The 22,978-nt window shown below is 43.4% G+C and overlaps 1 protein-coding gene across 1 annotated transcript in view; it reads right to left on the reverse strand.

Moving 5' to 3' along the window:
- Sf3b3 (splicing factor 3b subunit 3) overlaps window positions 1–22,978 on the reverse strand; it is a 262,909-nt gene that overhangs the window by 231,965 nt on the left and 7,966 nt on the right. The window contains exons 2-3 of the mRNA XM_080270145.1: window positions 19,847–19,925; window positions 4,270–4,440 (exon numbers count right to left, since the gene is read on the reverse strand). Of these exons, the coding sequence (XP_080126271.1) occupies window positions 4,270–4,440; window positions 19,847–19,925 (250 nt within the window). The remainder of the gene's footprint in view (window positions 1–4,269; window positions 4,441–19,846; window positions 19,926–22,978) is intronic.

The following is a 22,978-nucleotide window of genomic DNA, read 5'->3' on the forward strand; positions in this document are numbered from 1 at the left end:
TAAATAATGCATTTTTTTTTTTCTTTTTTTTTTAATGCGAGGAAGAAGGAACCAAAGGCCATGAGCCCGCAGTAACAGTTCCCTCCAAGAGAAAAACAAAATACAATAGAGAGCCAAATTCAAGATCCGATCATTTTGAGATGCCTGGACACACTACGTTTGAAAGACTGGAGATCATAGGCAGCAGGAAATACAGACAGAGGGAGACAGTTCCAGAGCTGACCTGTTGCATAAATGAAAGACTGGGAGTAACGGTTAACTCTTGCATTAGAGAGTTGGACAGAAAAGGGATGAGAGTTTACTGCCAGACGGGTGCTACGCGCCCATCGTAGAGGTGGAGGAATGCAAGCAGACAGTTCAGAGGAGCAGTGACCATTAAAGTAGCGACAGAAAAGAGATAAAGATGCAACCGTGCGGCGAAGAGACAGAGGTTGAAGGGAGTCAGTAAGAGGAGGAGAGTTAATGAGACAAAAAGTCTTTGACTCCACCCTATTGAGAAGAGCTGTATGTGGGGAGCCTCCCCACACATGAGAGTTGTACTCCACACAGGGGCGGATAAAACCCCTGTATAGAGTCAACAATTGTGCAGGGGTAAAGAAAGAGAGGAGTCAGCTTAGCACACCCAATCTCTTGGAAGCAGATTTTACAAGAGATGTAATATGATCTTTCCAAGATAAGTCCCAAGTAAATGAAACCCCAAGCATGTTCAAGGATGATGCAGGATTAAGCTGAATATTATTAAACATTAGTGGGTATACCTGTGGAAGATTTTGTCGGGTTGATAGGTGTAAGAACTGAGTCTTAGATGCATTAAAGACAACCATATTATTTTTACCCCAGTCAGAGATATGAGCCAAGTCAGACATTAGGTGTGCCATAGCCTCATCCCTTGTTTCTTGAAGTAACTGTTGAGATGGGCGTTGCGGGAACCGAATGGAAAGGTGAAGGGTGGAGTCATCAGCGTATGAGTGGATAGGGTTAGATGTACAGCTTAGAAGATCATTGATGAATAAAAGGAAGAGAGTTGGTGATAGTACTGAGCCATGAGGAATACCACTGTTGATAGATCTAGGAGAAGAACGATGGCCATCTACAACAGCGGCTATAGAACGACCAGACAGGAAGCTAGCGATGAAGGCACAGATAGAAGGATAGAAACCGTAGGAGGGCAGTTTGGAAATTAAAGATTTATGCCAGACTCGATCGAAAGCCTTTGAGATGTCAAGTGCAATGGCAAAGCTTTCGCCAAATTCCCGAAAGGAGGATGACCAGGAGTCTGAAAGGTAGGTGAGAAGATCGCCAGTGGAGCGTCCCTGACGGAACCCATACTGACGATCGGAAAGAAGGTTGTGATAGGAAAGATGCCTTAAAATTTTTCTCTTAAGAATTGACTCAAAAACTTTTGAAATACAGGACGTTAAAGCAATTGGACGATAGTTGGAGGGTTGGGAGTGGTCACCCTTCTTTGGGACTGGCTGAATGAGAGCAAACTTCCAGCAAGAAGGAAAGGTACAAGTTGACAGACAAAGGCGAAATAGTTTGCCTAGGCAGGGTGTAAGCACAGAAGCACAGTTCTTGAGAACAACAGGAGGAACCCCGTCAGGCCCATATGCCTTGTTAGTACTGAGGCCAGTGATGGCAGAAAATACATCAACTGAAGAAATTTTAATGTCAGCCATGAGGAAGTCAGAGGGGGGAAGTGATGGAGGAACAGCACCAGAATCGTCTAAGGTGGAATTGAAGGAGAAAGTCTGTGCGAAGAGATCTGCTTTATCAGTAGAAGAAATAGCTACAGAACCATCAGAGTAGAAAAGAGGAGGGAAGGATGATGAGTGTTCTTGTATTAAATAAAGTGGTTGTAAACATGCACATAGGGTTTTTCATTAGTTATAGAAGGAAATGGGAGGTCCAGAGGTGTTTTTAAGGGAGGAGCAGCATATATCCGCAGATTTTTAACATTCGCGGGTGTCTCTGGTACCTAACCCCCGCGAATGTTAAGGGATGACTGTAAATGCACAATAAACAAGTGTTGGTTTCTAGGGTTGGTGGCTGTACTGTCGAAGCAGAGAGAGGGTTGCCATGTGTAGTTTGCCACACAGGTCTGTGAAGTAACTCCAAACTGTGCAGTGTTTGTGATGAGTCTACACATAAGAGATGTCATGGTATCAGAAGTAGGCTGCGATGTAATGCTAATTTCATATGTACGGTGAGTCAGAGGGTTCTTGTAGAGACTGAGAGGCATGAAAGGACGGATCATGTTGGAGAGTTTCTTGAGTGTATGGAGTAGTTCTGTTATTTGAGAGACATGTTATGTGCTGGAGGTGCCGGTGGGGCTAGGATAAAGAGTGGTTGGAGGAAGTTCAGGGAGCTGCTGCCTCTCCTAACATTGAAGAGGGGTTCTCCCTGTGTTATGGGGCACTTGTACACAGCATGTGTTGGGAGTGTAATGCTGTACTGTAGTGAGACCTGGGCAGTAGAAGAAGAGGATATTTTTAGACTCAAACATACAAAAATGATGATTAGATGGTTGTGTAGTGGGTTCTTGATTGAGGAGGCTTGAGGGGTTAGGATTGGGACCGATGAGTTGAGAGAATGCATGGGATTTGAATGGTTTAATGCTGTGATGAGGAGGGGTAGATTAAGATGGTTTCAGCATTCTGAGAGGATGGAATGGACGATGACAATTGGGTCCAAGAGATGAGAGGTGTGAAGGTCAGGGACAGGGTTGCGAGAAAGACTAAAAAAGATCTGGAATGTAATCACAGAAGTGTGGCCTCAATGATACTGAACTAAAGAGAAAGGCTGCCTGTGATCAAGCTGGGGGTAGAGCCAACAGTAGGTGACCAGGGCCAACGCAAGCAAGCTAGACAGGGATTTTATAAACAAAATAAAACATATGACTTAAACAGGTTGTGGTGAAACAGCAAGACTCACCTGGTGTGAAAGAAAAGTAGAACATTGCAATGAGAGAGAGAGAGAGAGAGAGAGAGAGAGAGAGAGAGAGAGGCATGAAAGCCAAAAGTATCTCAGAGACAGTTTCGTCAAGGCCATACTCTGTTGCAGGGTTCCCGAAAATGATGAAAAACTCTCAATTATCTGGCATAATTCAGCCAAGCCCTACACCAGTTAAAGTAAAATGCCGGATATTGCATTGTATCCCCAACCAACTCAATATCTGGCATCGTGCCAGATACTGCATTAGTATCCATCTTCAAACTCCATCCCAAAAGCATTCCCAAGAGTAAAAGATGAAAATTAAGCATAAAATACAACACAGTAATACATTAATACAGCACTGGTTGGGTACCATTTACGAGCCGGGTGATACACCTCTACGCCAGATATTGCATAGAACCACCGGTTATGTCCCATTTCTGCACCTGATATTGCATAGTTTTGCCGGTTATTGCTGTAATAGAGCCACCAGCACCAGATATGGCGTTAGGCCATATATAGCAACGACGGATAATTGACAGTTTACTGTACTGAAATGCACACTACCGCACTATTACCAGATACAGAAGCATTAGATTCTGTTGTACACAAAATGAATCAAAGGTGAAAAGGAAGTTAAGGCAGTATCTTTGCTAAGAGTTAAAGTAGCTGCAACAGCAACCATATTCTCATTATGACATCTTCAAAGATATGACAAATTTCATCTTATTTTTAACAAGGAAGAAACATTCATCCACTTTACTTCAACAACACAGTATTATTTTTCATTTTTTCAAGACAAAAGCCAGCAACAAGGAGTCAGTTTGGAGAAAAGGCAATCAGCCAGGCTTGACGGTACTTGTAGTGTTTGGTAACAGAAGTTCAAGAGGAATGCAACCCGTCAAGGATATCTTCATTAATAAGTCATAGGCGATATCTTAATTAACTATTTTGCAATACCTCTGGGGTACAGTCATCCCACTGACTATTAAATCACATCAGCATAATCCTGTCACTTTAAATGAGCTAGGTAGGATTCCAATATGGGTAAAAACAAGCACAGATGTATGGGAATTATGAAGTGAGGTCAAATAAGTATGAAACAATTATTTCGACATAGGGAAATGTTGAATGCCGGAAAGTACAACAATTCTAGCCCAGTCTATGGGGAGTTCAAGTCAGACCAAAACAGTTGTCTTCCGAGGTGGTGATAATTTGTACATCTGAACAACTCACAGAACTGAAACCAAGAAATAAGTACAGTATACTGTACACGGAACCCAAATACTGTACTGTACATATGCATGATATAACACAAGAAAGGGTGGGACTAACCAATCATGACTGCACGTCCTTTTGGATCGATGGCAAGGTACTGGCCAGGTACGATTCTGCGGCAGCCACTCTTGCCGAAGGTCTCCATGTGGATGCGCTCAAACTGGTTCTTGGCCTGGTTGTACTCCAGGATGGTGATGCGGCCAGAATCAGACCCAACTACTACATAATCTGCCAACAAAACAACAATATTTCCTTCAATACATATATATCATCATCATCATCATCATTATCTGGACCTCCTTTCCCACCCTAGGGCAGGGTGAGGAGCAGCAATGTCCAGACAACCCAAATGTTACATAATCTGCCAACAACACAATAATATTTCCTTGAATACATATATATCATCATTATCATCATCATCATCTGGACCTCCTTTCCCACCCTAGGGCAGGGTGAGGAGTAGCAATGTCCAGACAGCCCAAATCTGCCCACTCCAATGGGCCACAGTTCCATTCACTCATTATTCAAGCCCCTGAAATTCTGGCTCTATCCAATACACCAAAACATCCACCACGTTCTGTAGATTCATATAAACGTATCCAATAGAGTCAATCCAGACGCTGTCACGTTAAAAAGGGGTGCCAAATCCTTGATCATATGCTTCTCCTCGCAATATTCATCCAGCCAGCTCGATCTCTCATCAGTCCCCTAGCCTCACCGGCTTCCAAACTTCTCTTCCTCACATACTCATCCACCGTATCTTTCCACCTTCTCCTTGGTCTACCTCACCTCCTCCCTCCTTCAAATTCGCTCAAATATACCATTTTCACCACTCTGTTGCTATCTATGCATGACCATACATCTCAGTACACTCTCTCCAATTCTAGTGTCCACAGACTTCCTCACTCCACATCTATCATGAATCACATTATTTCGTATCCTATCCAGCGTCTGTACTCCACATACATTCCTCAGTCCCAACTCCATTGCTCTCACTCTCAACTTTTCATTTTCAGGCCACACCATAGTCTCACATCCATATGTTAAAGTTGGCACTAACACTCCTTCATGCAAGCCTCATGCAGCTGCAGCACTCAAGCCTCTGTTTCTTCTCAAGGTCTTCTTGCACCTGCAACTTTTCTTCCATGTGTCACTCCACCTACCACTTCTTTGCACATTCCTCTCTCTTTTCAATCACTGTACTCAAGTATCTGAACTCTCTCACCAATTCCAGTCTCTCTCCATTCACTGTAACATCACACTGGGAGTCAACTTCTCTCTCAATAACCATCACTTTACTTTTCTTATTTTAATCTCAAGGCACGATGCTCAAAGATATCAACAAAACTCTGCACTAGTCTACCAAGTTCTTGTCTGCTATTTGCAAGCAGTACTGCATCATCAGCATACAACAAATCTGAGATATTCCATCCACCACCATTCATTACCAACGCCATCCCTCTCTCAATTACTTGTGTTTTTACTTCTCTCAACATCCCATCCATATATACATTGAACAACCATGAGGACTTCACACAACCTTGTCGCATGCCCACACCAATCGTGAACCATTCACTTAGATGCCCGTTAACCCATACACATGCGTCACTACCATCATAAAAACTCCTGACGGCCGCTAGCAGCATACCATCTACACTGTACATGTGCAAAACTTCCACAATCCTTCTCGGTCTACTTTGTCATATGCTTTTTCCAGATCCATGAATGACATAAACACCTTATGGTCCTTCTCACAAGCCTTCTTTGCTATCTGTCTCACTGCAAATAGTTGATCCACACATCTTCTGCCACTCCTAAAGCCACCCTGTTGATCACTCACTAGGACTTCTGATATCTCCCTTACTTTCTCTATAATAATTCTTCCATATACCTTCCCTACAGCACTCAATAAACTTATGCCACGATAATTCTTGCACTCACTTCGCTCACCTTTATTTTTGTACAGGAGTACAATCACAGCCTTTTTCCACTCTGCAGGAACAGTTTCACTTATCCATGCCTTCTTACATATCTCCAACAAGCACTTCATTCCACTCTCTCCACTACACATAAGCATCTCTGCATACACCTCATCAACCCCAGCTGCTTTCCCATTCTTCAGTCGTTTCACAGTGCTCTTCACCTGTGCGAGTGTCACGTCTCCTGGCACTACATTCCTTCTCTGTACACCCCCAAAACCAATCATGTTTACAGCCATTCTGCTCTCTCTATTCCCATTCATCAGACTTTCAAAATATTCTTTCAATCTGGTCCTTACTTCGTCTCCATGGGTTAGTAACTTACCACCAGCATCCTTCGCACCATCACATTTCTTTCCACTTTCACTTCTACATTTCCGCACCTCTTTACAGAATAACTTCCTATTTTCAGAGTAGTTCGCATTCATTTTTCTTCCCAGATCATCATTTACCTACGTCTTTTTCCTCTTCACTAGTCTCTTTACATGCTTCTTGCTCTCGATATATGCAGTTCTTATTTCAACTGAACCCCTATCCTGTAACCACTTTAGCCACTTCTTCCTCTTTTCCTCCACTGCCCTCTTAACCTTCTCATCCCACCATCCTGTACCCTTCTTTTTTGTTGATACTCTTGTCACACCACACACCACTTTAGCATTCCTAATTAAGCAATCCCTATATGCATTTCACAGGCTGTCCAGATCCAATTCATTCCAGTTCACTGATTCTAACTCATCCTCTACTTTGGTCCTGTAATCATCTGCCATTTCTTTGATCCTCAGCTTCTCAACTTTCAGTCTTTCTCCCTGACTGCTCCTCTCTCTCTCTTGATCCACCTCACTCCTCTCAGCTTGATCTTGCATACCACAATCATATGATCTGACAGACCTCCACATCGTCCTCTCACAGCCCTCGAATCAGCAACCATTCCCATCATCGACCTCTCTACGAGCACGTAATCAATCAGGCTCCTTTCAACACAATCCCCGATTCCTCTATACCATGTATATTTACGTGCATCTTTGTTTGAAATACGAATTACAAATGCACAACCTCCTCTCCTGACACATATCCTTTAGTTGATTCCCGTTATCATTTTCTCCTGGTATTCCATAACAACCCATTATGTCATACTCCGGACAAGTGCCTACTCTTCCGTTCATATCCATCACGATCACTTTATCGCTCCTGGACACTTCTCCCACTACCTGTACTTCACCCAGCTCATCCCAAAACCTGTCTTTCTCTCTCTCTCACTCCTGACCTCACACGGTGCATACGCTACAATGACTGCCACTTTCACCTTCTCAAACTTGAACTTGACATACATACACCTCAAGGTGACACATTTGTAGTCTCTCATTCCACTCTGCAACACCTCATTCATCAACAAAGCAACTCCTTCCTTACATCTTCCTCTCCCATTCATTTCCGATCATACACATTTCACACCCTCCCACTCCTCCACTTCGCACCCTTTCATCTTCGTTTCACACAATGCCATCACAGCATATCTCGAACTCTTAAACACATTCGCCACTTCCACCCTCTTGCTCTCCTCATTCACACGTCTCACATTCCACATGACCACACGACTCTGCCCATTTGGTTGGGGCCCTGGGCAGGTATTGGGCCCTCCGAGACTCTCTGAAACGAATGCCATGATTAAGTGATTTTGGATAGGGGAATCTGGGGGACACTTAACCCTGCCGGAAACCCCGGTTATATGAATTACCACATTGTCTCATTCACTTATTTAGTCAATACTCATTTACTCACAGACATATAAACATTTCGGCAATCATTATAGAATATTGTAGAGCATTTAACTTCAATTATTTCGTAAAAAAATAACACTTCTAGCTATACTAGAAAATTTATTACGGCATACGGACTAACAACAGTCGTTCATCACGCCTGGCCGCTCTGAGAGAACTGTTTCCTATCATTTCATTCTCGACCGCCCAGACCTCACGCTTCCCACAATCCTCACTCAGTGATTGGTGCAGCATCGAAAAATGGTTACAATCATTTCATTCCCCTCCCCTAATTTTTAACTGTATTGTTATGAAACTGATATATGTTACAAATGAACAAATGATCTTCCTAATGAATGAGAAAATAAATAACTAAGGGTTATAAAACACCATACTTTATCGTTCAGTAATATATTCATTTACTCACTGACATACCGATATACTGTATATACAGTACTCAAACACTATTTTTGTCACAACAATTTGTTCTTGTGAAAAAAATAGTGAGTACTGTACTATATATACTGTTTATATGTCGGTGAGTAAATGAATACATTACTGAATGATATTCATTACTGAATGATAAAGTATGATGTTTTATATCCTTTATTTATTTTTTTTCATTCATTAGGAAGCTCATTTATTCATTTGTAACATGTATCAGTTCCATAACAATACAGTTAAAAATTAGGACAGGGGAATGAAATGATTGTAATCATTTTTCGATGCTGCACAAATCACTGAGTGAGGAATGTGGGGAGTGTGAGGTCTGGGCGGGCGAGAATGAAATGATAAGAAACAGTTCACTCAGAGCAGCCAGGCATGATGAACGACTATTGTTATTCCACATGCCATAAAAAATGTTCTAGTATAAAGTGCTTTTTTTTTTTAATGAAATGGATCACAGATAAATGTTCTACAATATTCTATAATCATTCCCGAAATGGAATGTAAGAGGAGCGAATGACGAGGTGAAAGAGAGAGAGATTGTCCAGGTGCTTGAGGGTACGAAAGTGGATGTATGTGGAATAACTGAAACAAAATGGAGAGGAGAAAGTGTGAGAGAATGGGAGTATGGATGGGGTTTATGTGCAGGAGTAGGTGAGAATGAAAGGGCAAAGGAAGGAGAATGTATAGTTGTGAGTAAAAGATGGAAGAAGAGCATAAGACAGTATGGATCAGTTGGGTCAAGGATTGTGTGAGTAAAGTTGAAAGTTGGAATACAAATGTGGGTGATTGTGTGTGTGTATGCGCCAACGCAAGATCGTGCTAGAAAAGTGAAAGAACAGTTCTGGACAAATGTAGAAGTGTGCATGGAAAAGTTTGGAAGGAATGAGAGAGTGTTTTTGATCGGTGATATGAATGGTAAAGTTGGGAATGTGAAGGTGGATGGAATAGTTGGTGAGTGGGGTGTGCCTGCTGAGATAGATGAGAATAGGAGTGCATTAGTGGACATTTGTGCTGGGAGGGGGTTGGTGATAGCCAATACCCTCTTCAGGCATAAAATGATCCACAGGTATACATGGTGAGTGATGAGAAGGGTGGGTGGTGAACTGAATGAAAGGAAGGCAATGATTGATTATGTGTGTGTGGATGAAAGGATGCGAAAATGTGTATTGGATGCAAGAGCTTATAGAGGTTGGGGGAGTGGACTTTCTGACCACTACTTGGTGGTGGCCAGAATTAGGATTCAAGTAAGATGGAGGAATAGAAGAAGGGAAAGACGAGAGGAAGGAGTAGTTGCAAGGAGAGTGGAGAGGTTGCAAAAGGATGAGAAAAGGGCGGAGTATAAGAGAGAAGTGGAGGAACAATTGGACAAATATGAATTGGAGCAGATGGGAGACATGGAGGGTGTGTGTAGGATATTTACAGAAGAAATATGTGCAGCATGTGATGTGGTGTGTGGAAGGAAGAGAGGACGGAGGGGGGGTGCAAGGAACAGCATGGTGGACTGAAGAAGTGAGACAGGCTGTGGCACAGGAGAGGAAAGCATGCGGTGAGTGGATGAGAAATAGGGGCGTGGAGGAAGTTGGGAGGCGGAAGAGAGAGTTATGTGTGAAGAGAGAGAAAGAGGTGAAAATATTAGTAAGAGAGAGTAAGAAGAGAGTGGATGAGGAATTTGGAAGGAATTTGAGTGTAGGGTGGGGGGACTGTGGGAGGGTGTTCTGGAGGGAGGTGAGAGGAGTGGGACGGGGTGGAAGTGAAGTTGGCAGGGGAGTGAAAGATGGGAATGGTAGATTGCTGGTGGAGAGGGGAGAAAGAGTGAGCAGATGGAGAGAACACTTTAAGGAATTGTTGAGCATGGAGGATGGAGGTGATGCGAGTGTGGGTGGCTGGGGAATGGCTGGAAGAGGGAGGGAGGTGAGATGACAGGAGGAAATCAGTAGGATGGGGGTTGTGGAGGCAGTGAAGGGGGTTAAGTTGGGGGGGGAGGGGGGGGAATTGATGGAGTGTGTGGTGAGATGCTGAAGCATGGGGGAGAGATGGTAGTGGAGTGGATGTGGGGGATGTAGCAGGTTGGCCTAGGAGGAGGGTGTGTGGTAGGTCTCCATATTATAATTGCAAATCATAATAGATAGATAGATAAATAGATAGATAGAGAGACAGATAGAAGCAGGAAGTCAAATGATGAGAAGGTGTTGTGTCTGCGAGAATCCAGCAGTGCTAAACATGCTTACACACTCTTAACACTGAGGAAAGCTGACGACAGCGGCCAGTAAGGAGATGATGCAGTTAGCTGTCAGCAGTCCTCTCGTGAGAAAGATCTAGTCCACCCACGAGGAACATACGTGACACACCCCTGCTACACCAGATTTTAGGAAAGAGAGTTTAGAAGGAGACAAGCGACCCTAGAGAGAGGTCGAGACGGAGATTAGCCTTAGAACAGAAAGAGAGAGAGATAGCGAGACAGGGAGGTAGCTACCCGGGACTTATACTCTTATACCTGTTTAATATTTCCAAGACAAATAAAAATAGTCCCATACTATTCTTTACCTCTCCCGTCACTACATGACATCTGGTGGGGAAACTACTACAAGATATAAAAGCCGCTCGACCACAAGTCTAAAATATACTTCTCTACAAGTAACTACAAAGTCTTTATGACATTTGGTAGCAGCGAACGTATACGAACCTCGTCTACGAATCAACATTAAATTCCTACAAAATATCAAGATTGAAAACAACCAACAACATCAGCTCCTGACAGTATTCTCTCCATCCCGCCCCCTCCGTCTCCCAGATCATTACGCTGATGCAGAGGTCAAAAGATCACTCGACGCCTTGCAAGTAGCTTAACGACAAACCAGCAAATCTGCGGACATCGTCTCCGAATTAAAAGCAAATTTCTACAAAAGCAACCGAGACTACAAGATTAGCTTCAGTTCTACATTGAATCCTACAAAATACAGCTTACAGTGCAAATAGTCTACAACGTCTACAGCCATCTACAATCAACTACAGCCATCTACAATCAACTACAATTAACAACTCTACGTCGTCAGTATAATCTTCTACACTCACCTACAAGAAGCGGCAGTCTTCATCCTACAACGAGTAATTCACAAGAAAAAAGGACCAAGAATACATCAAGAAAGAAAGGAAACAAACAAACAAACAAACGGAGAGTGAGAGACGACTCACAACTCATAACCACCAGACCTCACCCTCCTCTCTCTGCTACATCCACCCAACCCCCACCGCACTGCTGGATTCTCGCAGACACAACACCTTCTCATCATTTGACTTCCTGCTTCTATCTGTCTCTCTATCTATCTATTTATCTATCTATCTATTATGATTTGCAATTATAATATGGAGACCTACCACAGGTGGAGTCCCGGAGGACTGGAAGTCGGGTGTAGTTGTTCCCTTGTACAAAGGAAAAAGGGAAAAAGAAGTGTGTGGTAGTCGTGGGGGCGTCTGTCTTCTTGGTGTAATAGGAGAAGTGTGTGGTGGGATGCTTGTTGACAGAGTTGGAGATGGGGTAGAGATATTGGTTGGAGAAGAGCGGGGAGGCTTTTGGAAGGGGGGAAGTTGTGTAGATCGGATGTTCATTCTTGGATCTTTGGTGGAGGGGTTTCTGGAGAGGGGAAAGAAGTTGTATGCGGCTTTCATGGATTTGGAGAAAGCACATGACACGGTGGATAGACAAGGATTGTGGAAAGTGTTAAGAATATATGGAGCAGATAGGAAGTTGCTGAATGCTGTGAAGAGTATGTACGATGGTGGGAAGGCTGCAGTGCGTGTGGATGGTGAACTAAGTGAATTTTTCTCTTTGAAAGTTGGGTTGAAACAGGGATGTGTCATGTCTCCATGGTTGTTCAATCTGTACATGGATGGGGTAATAAAAGAGGTACAAGGTAGGGTAGTGGATGTTGGAGTGGCCCTGGTGAGAGAGGATAGTGTTTGGAAACTCCCTGTACTGTTGTTTGCAGATGATACTGTGTTGTTGAGTGAAGAGGAAGGGGAGCTGCAAGGCTTGGTGGATGAGTTTGGGAGAGTGTGTAAGAAATGGAATCTAAAGGTGAATGTAGGGAAGAGTAAAGTGATGGTCTTTGAGAGAGGTGAAGTCAGTGAATGTACAGCGAGGTTGGATGGTGAGGAATTGGAAAATGTGAGTACGTTTAAGTACTTGGGTAGTGTGATGAGTGAGGATGGAGGTTTGGAGGGTGAAGTGCTTGAAAGGGTACAGCAGGGAAGAAAGGTTGCTGGTTCTTTGAAAGCAGTGATAAGAAACAGGGAAGTGAGCATGGAAGTGAAAAAGTTACTACATGACAGTATTGTGATACCAACTCTAACTTATGGAAGTGAAGCTTAGACGTTGTTGGAAGGACACAAGTCAAGAGTGAAAGCAGTGGAAATGAGTTATTTGAGAGGAGCCTGTGGAGTCACATGGAGAGACAGGCTGACGAATGAGGATATAAAGGAGCGTTGTGGTGTGGATGTGGATGTGATAGGAAGCGTTATGAGGAACACACTGAGGTGGTTTGGCCATGTGGAGAGGATGGAGGGTGAAAGACTGATGAAGAGAGTGTATGTGAGTGAGGTGGAGGGGGGAAGAGGGAGGGGGAGGCCGAGGATGAGATGGAGGGATGGGGTGGAGAGGTATATGAGAGAGGGGGGTGTGAGTTGGGAGCAGGGCAGTGAAATGGCGGGGGACAGGGCGACTTGGAGGCGATTTGTTTGTGGCCACCCCAAACAGGATTGAGGCGTCTGGCAATAGATAGATAGATAGATTCCCGAAATGTTTATATGTCTGTGAGTAAATGAGCACTGAACAAATAAGTGAATGATACAATATAGCAATTCCTTTTTTTTTTATATTTTCGTTCATCAGGAAGATCATTCATTAACCTCTTAAGACCACAAATGTGGGTACCCCCCACAACCGCAATTCGGGAGTGTTTTGATGACTTTCACCAAGGGTAAACTGACTGTGTTCTGGCTAAAGAGGAAGAATGTGCACACCTGACAACGCAATCCGTACCCCCATAGGCCTAATAGTTACCGCACAATTGCACGTCAAATTTAAAAAAAAGTTTATGATAGTTACCCTTCGAAAACAATCGAAAACATGAAAATTTTGATAACAACCAATTTTTCTCATTCAAACAGGTCATTTCAAGGTGTTTTGTCACACCAACCATGAAAACAGGTGTATGTAGGTGTGGGGAGATTACTAGACTGTGGGGAGATAAAGTAGGCGGAGTAGGCCTATGGGTACAGGGGTTGGAAATAACCAGCTTTTCGCATGAAAAGAAAGCACTTCATTGTTGTTCTGTAACATCTACCATGAAAACAGGTGTGTATGTATGTGTGAGGAGATAACTAGTGTGGGGAGTAGGCCTACAAGGCCTTGGTGGTACTTGAGGTGAAAAATTTTGGCAACAACTAAATTCTCTTGTGGAAACCCTCCATTTCAATGGGATTTGTCATATCGGCCATAAAAACAGGTGTGTATGCAGGTGTGGGGAAATAAAACAGGTGTGGGGAGTAGCCTTACAAGGCCTCATAGTCATTAAAAAACTAACACAGACACATATAAATGTTTATAATCATCACGGACATCAAAATAAAGTTGAATAATGCTATAAATGCATGCACAAAAAACAAAAAACAAAAAAAAACAAAAAAAAAAAAAGCAATAATCTGTTTCCGATTTCTCTTTTTACTGTCCCAACTTCTCGTTACACATTTATCACACCATTATAATTATCACATTATCAATACATTTCATCACACTTACCATTACAGTTTCAGCAACATCCAAATTCTCTTGTGGAAACTCTCCATTCATTGGAATTTATCACACCAGCCACAAAAACAGGTGTGTCTGAATGTGTGGGGAGATGAAACAGGTGCGGGGAGTAGCCCTACAAGGCCTCAGAGTCTTTCGATAGCTAACACAGACGGACACTACCCAGAGGTGCTAATCTGGGCAGGTAGGGGAAAAAAAAAAGATGTCGTATGTAGTACAACATACAGCATTCTCCAACTACGTACATACAGAAACTGGTAGGTACGAAGTGAGAAATGAACAGAGTGAGGTGTAAAAATTTGGGAAGAAGTAGAAATAATATGAAACAGGTAAGTACATCAGGCCTGACACTCAGGGGCCTGTTGGGGGTTGGATGGGTAGTGAGGGACAGGGATGGAGTGATGGGATGGGGTTTGGGGGGAGGACGAGGCTAGCAGGGAGGAAGGAGGGGCAAGAGAGGGTGGGGACGCAGGCTGTTGTGGAAGGAGAGATGCAGTTGCGTGGAGGGGTGGGAGGGTGATGGGGGACAAGGAAGGCATGAGGGAGTGGAGTAGAGGGGTGGCATGGAGGTGGCCGAGAGGGGGGTGCCCCCCCACTGCCCGGGTTGGTCCGATCCCCCCTCACGCCACATCAGGGGCAAGTTCTCATTGGACATCATAATTGGAGTGGAGCAAGCGCTCCGCAGTTTTTTACAGGCCGCGTTCAATTGATGCGAATAGGACTTAAGGGGTTCATTTATAACATAAACCAGTTTCAAAACAATACAGTTATAATAAGGGCGGGGGAATGAAATGATTGAAATCAGTTTCTGATAAAGCATGAATCGCTGAGTGAGGAGTGTGGGGAGCATGAGGTCTGGGCTGGCGAGAGACTGTCATTCAGTACTTGGCTGTGGTTGGATGCAGGTGGCGTCGAAAGAGTGCAAGAGGGTTAAGTGTCAGGACCGACTTGCCTAGCCTCAGGCTCCTATGCTCCTCATGGGAAAACACAGGAATAGATGATAGTGAATGAATAAATATACTGTACAACCTCACTAAAAAGGATTAACTGGGACCCATGTCATTCCGAAAAAGGAGAAATTTCGATAAAGGGAACATACGAACCTCCTCCTGGTAATCCAGACTTTTTCCGATGTATCAGACATTAGTCCGGATCACATTAAAGGTTTTTAAGCTGTTTTCACTGTAGTTGCGGCGCACGACTCTGAGGTTGTCATTATCGTACGCTGGCAATCTTTCATTCAAAGTACATCTGATTTCGTATCATATTATACACGAATCATATTATTATGCACGAATATATTACTGTATACACTGATATTATTATCTATCTATCTATCTATCTACTGCCAGACGCCTCAATCCTGTACGCCTCCACATCACCCTGTCTCACACCATTTCACTGCCCTGCTCCCAACTCACACCCTCCTCTCTCATATACCTCTCCACTCCATCCCTCCATCTCATCCTCGGCCTCCCCCTCCCTCTTCCTCCCTCCACCTCAATCACATACACTCTCCTCATCAGTCTCTCACCCTCCATCCTCTCCACATGGCCAAAACACCTCAGTGTGTTCCTCCTAACGCTTCCTATCACATCCACATCCACACCACAACGCTCCTTCACTTCCTCATTTGTCAGCCTGTCTCTCCATGTGACTCCACAGGCTCCTCTTAAATAACTCATTTCCACTGCTCTTACTCATGACTTGTGTCTTTCCAACAACATCCAAGCTTCACTTCCATAAGTTAGAGTTGGTATCACAATACTGTCATGTAGTAACTTTTTCATTTCCATACTCACTTCCCTGTTTCTTATCACTGTTTTCAAGGAACCAGCAACCTTTCTTCCTTGTTGTACCCCTTCAAGCACTTCACCCTCCAAACTTCCATCCTTATTCATCACACGCCCCAAGTACTTAAACATACTCACATTTTCCAATTCCTCACCATCCAACCTCATTGTATATTCACTGACTTCACCTCTCTCAAAGACCATCACTTTACTCTTCCCTACATTCACCTTTAGATTCCATTTCTTACACACTCTCCCAAACTCATCCACCAAGCCTTGCAGTTCCCTTTTGTCTTCACTCAACAACACAGTATCATCTGCAAACAACAGTACAAGGAGTTTCCAAACACTACCCTCTCTCACTTGGGCCACTCCAACATCCACTGCCTTACCTTGCATTTCTTTTATTACCCCATCCATGTACAGACTGAACAACCATGGAGACATGACACATCCCCGTTTCAACCCAACCTTCAAAGAGAAAAATTCACTCAGTTCACCATCCACACGCACTGCAGCCTTGGCACCATCATATATACTCTTCACAGATTTCAACAACTTCCCATCTACTCCATATATTCGTAATACTTTCCACAATCCTTGTCTATCCACCCTGTCATATGCTTTCTCCAAATCCATGAAGGCCGCATACAACTTCCTTCCCTTCTCTAGAAACTTTTCCACTAAAGATCTAACAATCAATATCTTTATCTGATCTACACAACCTCTTCTCTTCCTAAAGCCTCCCTGTTCTTCTCCAACTAATTCCTCTGTTATTTCCGTAACTCTGTCAATAAGTATCCTACCATACACTTTTCCTATTCAACTAAGAAGACAAATGCCCCTATGATTACCACACACTTCTTTTTCCCCTTTTCCTTTATACTGTACAAGGGAATAATTATACTGTGCCTGACTTCCAATCCTCCGGGATTCTACCTTCCTCCCAGGCCAATCTGCACATCTTCCACATCCATTCTATTACTATCTCTCCACCATGTTTCAGCATTTCACCACATATGAACATATTATACATATTATTGTGGTAGGTGGGGACGCTCACCATCCACTCACTTGATGTAGTGCTGCTCTCGGGTGTCTGCCCTTTCCTCTCCATCCTTCTTTCTTTCCATTCTCTTCTGTCTTTCTTTCCTTCATTCTTTCCTTGTCCTTCTGCCTACGGTGACTTTACACTCCCTCTTCTGTCTTTCTTTCCTTCATTCTTTCCACTTCCTTCAGCCTGTGGGCGACTCTACACTGAGTGACAAGCCAAATGGTTTCCTGTGCACCAGGAAACCATTTACTATGCTGGGTGGTAACCATATAACCATATTTTGGTGCCTGATGGTTCAGTGGGTAATTTTTGCACTCCAATCGGATTGAGCCAGTGAAGGTTTATATCAAAGTGGTGGTTGGGGTTGACTGCTCATGTAATGCCACTCAGGCATGAGTGAGGCTGGTCACTCTCATCTTAAATGTTGAGACCAACTGCCTAGCCCTGGGCTCCTACGCTCCTCATGGGACAATGTAGGATTGGATGATAGATGGATGGATATACACAAATCACATGCGTCTCATATTATACACGAAATCAGACACACTTCTGAATGGCAGGTTGCCAGGGCACGATAATAACAACCTCAGGGTCGCGCTGCGACTATACCATTGTAGTACTGTACAGTACTGTATTATACATTCAGTACAATAATCAAATGGTATAATAAATATAACAATACTGTACTGTACACTGACAAACATGTCTTTTATTTACCTTATTGTGGCGAACATAGCTAAAGCAGTCAGGCAACCTGGACTGCTTCTGGCTTTATCAGACTTTTTCCGATATATAAGAATTTAGTCCAGTGACTCCTTGATTCCAATAAAAGTGAATTCCGGTCTACTGAAGCCTTTTATATCGAGATTTTACTGCATACTGTGTGTGTGTGTGTGTGTGTGTGTGTGTGTGTGTGTGTGTGTGTGTGTGTGTGTGTGTGTATATTATATACTGTATATGTTGGAAAGACACGCATTACGCACATGTACAATTTTTTTTTTTTTTTTTACACTCCTGACTGGAAATCGAACCCTAGACCTCTAAGGTAGAAGTCAGGCATTGATGCCACTCCACCACGACAGGATAAAAACAGAGACACCTGATTTTTTTTTATGAACCATAGCACAAGCCTCACATAATATGAGAGGTGCCATACTGTGTCCCCAAAAGTCACAACATGGAAAAAATAGATATAACAGTCAGAGTATGCTGCTCATTTTTTACAGCACCGGACTATGCAGTGACAATGGACATAATGCGGTAGGAGGCCCCTGTTTAGATTTCAAAGTCATACTACATGACCAATGATTGACAGAACGTCGCGGAAGACATAAAATTATGGTTGGAAATCACTCAACGTGGCAAGTGATAGACAGAACATGAACTACATCAGCCTATGACATATAGCTATCATGTGCCTGAGTGAGGTGTCATCATGGTCCACTGAGCATTCCTCCCCCAGTTGAGATTACCCTCTCCCCATGCTCCGGCTGTACACGTGACACGTGCTCTGTGTGATCTCTGCTCTTTTTTTTTTTTTTTTTTTTTGGCCACCTGACCCAGCCCAACCATGCGGAAGGAAGTGGTGAGAGCATGCCAAACTGTGTCTGGTTGTGAAGAGGTCCAATAACAAGATTTGGTGGAGGTTGTCATGGATAATACCATGCCAAAGGAGGCCATGCAACGAATCAACAAGTTAACCAGAGACACTGTGAGGCAGAGGACCAGGAATATCAGGCAGAGGCACCAACCACTGCACCAGTTATGTCGATGGCTTGTATCAGCATTACCTTGGCTGGTGCAAAAGTGCTCTCAAGGAAGCCATCCTGGCATATGAAAATGATGAAGTACATATGGATGAAACTCTGGACACTGTGTTGCATGCAATGCAAGCCTATGAAGACTCCCAGCAAGAAAAAATTCGCCAACTCCACGAGACTCTCCTCGCCCACTACTTTCCTCTTCGAGAGATTCCAGAGCAACAACAACCTGAGGAAGATGCTATGTCTAATGTTTCTGTTGACTTTGAGGGATTTGCGCAGTAAGCTGAAAAATGGCAACAGAGGAATCAGGACGTACAGGACTTGTCTTATTCCTCAGATGAGGACTATGAACCCGGAACGGCAGGACGAAGGTACTGGGGACCAGTAGGAGTCCTGCCCTGTCTCGGAACCCCACTCTACCTCTCCCCAGCAAGCCCACAACCTCTTCCATTCAAGGTGAGGAATCCTCCAGTGTTTGTAAGTAAAAATGTCTTTATTATGGAAGTAAATGTCCTGGAAAAAAAAAACTAAAAATTGCCCCAAAAGATGAACTTGGGGTTGGCTTAGGTACCATGAAACCCTTTAACATGTAAACATATGGCCCTATAACATGGAAATCTCATACAGCGGGAGCTTGGGATAAAATATTCCCGCATTATGCATGCAGTTATGGTATATACAGTATATCCTGAACTCAGTAGAATATACAGCTCCAAAGGTTCAATTTCAAGACTGCTAGGGCAAGATAGAATTACATAAGTGACTAAGATCTATGCTACCAACAGTTAATATTAGTAAATTCCTTGCAAAACCCTTGATGAGAGCAAAAGCACTCTCTTCTCTACTTCACTGTTCAATGCAATCCACACTATGCCATGCACAATCTCATCTCATGATCAGAACTGTCTCACAAATGAGCATCAGAAACTGGGAGTTTGCATAAACCTTCATGCTCTCAGTTTCGGGGAGATATTGTACATAGTTTTAAATCCAATAAACCAAACAAAGCCTACTACATTCAAGTCCTACCTTTGTTGCCACCAGTGAGGCGGAACGCCATCAGCGAGCGGATCACCCCAAATATGTCCGTAGTGAGGATGGTGTGTACCTGTGAAGGATGGATATTTTGATTAAGCTTTACTATGATACTAAAATGACCTATAAATATACATTTAATTCATGTTCACACCATCACATGCCAGTACTCTGATGTTTCAGTACTGACAATGTTAGTGATTTATCTGATTAGCCTAAGATGACTTGGGCATGTACTGAAAATGTGTGAAAGTAACTGGGTGAACTGCACTACAGGCCTACACATACACAAAAATGAACAGAGGAAGGCAAAATAAATTTAAAAAAAAAAAAAAAAATCCATATTCCAGATTACAGAGGTAACCATTCATAAAAAACCAGTAGCTGACACTTGCACTTGAAATGCTCAGGTTTGAAGTTTGGGGGAAATTAATCTGGGGAACTGAATTCCAAAAAGAAGCAGCCCAGTAAATACAGAAATTCTGACAAGAAGCAATATGACAGTGTGAGAACAAGTCAAAAACAACACCAGATGCCCACGTAGAGGCAGAGCAGAAGGCACAGAGAGAGAGCACAATGGATGCAACCTCAGTAGAGCATTTACCTTACAAGAGTAATTCCTAGATTATCCAATATAACAGAGCCAAAGGCATGTTCGGAGAGTGGATCCATCCAGATAATGGCCTGGTCCCCTGGTCCCCTTTCATACATAACCTAATTCTGAAAGCCATTGTAAAAGGCCACTACAGAACACTGTACAACACTTGTTCCTATTGTTTTACACTATCTGGTAAAGCAGACCTATAAACTACGGCCAACCAATTACCATGTGCAAGCAGACCCATCAACCACAGACAAGCAATCATCACTGCAGGGCCATACCCTGCAGTGACTTGAAAAAACAGCAACACAAGAAAAATGAAGGGAACACAAAATGTCAAGGTAAAATAAAATAAAATCATGATACAGTACAGTAAGCTAGAATAAAATCAACGTCAACACATGATTCCTTGCAGGACATTGTGATAAATACCCTGGTAGCTCCTTGACTCTGACTGTTGCATTGCACAATACATCCCATGTGGTCTAGTGGCATACTCTGATGAGACTGAAGCAGGTAGGGAACAACCACAAATGCCACACATGCACTGCCATAACAACTGTCTGAGAGGAAGTGTTCATTATACCGTCACCAGGCAGGAACTGGGAATGACCAAAGGGGTCTCTAGCGGATGCTGGGTAAGCTACCAAGCCAGACAGCATGGTGCCACTAAGCTATTCCTGCCTGCCTGAGCAGGCGAAAATGTTCGCGCAACCATAATTTCCACCCAGAAGCAAGCATTTTCTCAGGGTAAAATAGAAAAATTTACATATAATGGTTTAATAAAGCCAAATCCACAGCATCTGGGTAACGGATCGTTTGGATAATGGATGTCCGGGTAATCAAGGGATTACTGTACCTGTAAAATAATGCAAGGGAGGCCAAGATGCAAGCATTCCATCAGTATAAAATGGAAAAACTTACATATAATGGTTGCATAAAGCCAGATCACAACGTCCGGGTAACAGATCGTTTGGATAATGGACATCCGGATAATCGGGGGATTACTGTATCTATTAGATAATGCAAGGGAGGCCAAATTCCTTCTTACTTCTATGAGAGGTAGTTCATTTGTAATAGCTGGGAAGATCAATGAAAATAGGGAATGAAATCCCAAGATGAAACTCAAGGTTACAAGATTCAATCAGAATGTTGCAAGAGACTGCAGTTTCAAAAGCAATCATCTGCTGTATATAGACGTTGTTGTGGCCTCATGCTCATTTGAACATGAACCTTATGGACAGCAAGAAACCAGGCACTTCAGACATCTGATGTTAAAGTTCATCAATCCATCATCCAAACCTTTGTTGCCCCATTAGGAGCATAGGAGGGCGGGGCTAGGCAAGTTGGTCCTGACATTTAAGATGAGAGTAACCACCCTCACTCATCCCCGAGTGGCATTACATGAGCAATAAACCCCAACCATTCCTTGGACATAAACCTTCACTGGCTCAATCTGATTGGAGCACAATATATATATATATATATATATTTTTTTACGCCAGGTATCCCTGAAGGGCTAAGGCATTGCCCCCTGGGTAGAGGACTTTGGATTCGAGCACGTAGCATTTTATGACCGGATGCCCTTCCTGATGTCTACCAATGACCCTTGGGTGGATTCGATCCTCCGACCCTTCGGTCAGAATGGAGCGCTCTAACCCACTGAGCCACGGCTGCTACTAATTACCCACTAAACCACCAGGTGCCAAAATTTGGTTATATGAGTACCACCCTGTGTAATAAATGGTTTCTTGGTGTACAGGTAACCATCTGGCTTATCACTCAGTGTAGAGTCACCCACAGGCAGAAGGAAGAGGAAAGAATGAAGGAAAGACAGAAGAGGCAGCATAAAGTCACCCATAAGCAGAAAGATGAGGAAAGAATGAAGGAAAGAAAGACAGAAGTGGTTGGAAGGAAAGAAGGATGGAGGAGAGGAAAGGGCAGACACCTGAGAGCAGCACTACATCGAGTGAGTGGTTGGTGAGTGCCCCCACCTACCACAAATGTTAAAGTTATGATGAAAATTTTACATGAGACTAAAATGTATCAGCACCTTCTGGTGGACAAGGCAGATTATACCTTTTCGTTTAAGCACCAGTTTCCACACCAGAAGACTGTCCTATCACCATGATTTTTATCATTACTTCAGGAAATCTTACAAAATTCTTGTAACTAAAGGTAATGGAGGCAGATGCCATGAGGCGCTTAGTTGTGGTGCTCAGCTCCATAAAATAGGCCTTTGGGCCTGTGGCAGGTTATTCACCCAACAGCCTGGGATACATGGCCACTGCATCATCCACGTAACCACTGTTATCTCCCCTAGCTCCCTCATGTTAACCTAAGTACTCATTTTACCTACCAACCCACAAAGGGTGGATGGACACCTGAGTCAATTGATGCCAGCTGCCTGCACCAGGATTCGAACACTGACACTAACAGGCTGGCAGCTTCACAGTCAGAAGTGCTAACCACTCATCCACTGCAGCAGCACTGTACAGTAGGGATAACATACCTGCAGCTTCATT

The sequence above is a fragment of the Coenobita brevimanus genome, chromosome 39 (genome assembly GCF_032717465.1).
Source record: "Coenobita brevimanus isolate Jiangsu-jjx chromosome 39, ASM3271746v2, whole genome shotgun sequence".
Taxonomy (NCBI): Eukaryota; Metazoa; Arthropoda; class Malacostraca; order Decapoda; family Coenobitidae; genus Coenobita; species Coenobita brevimanus.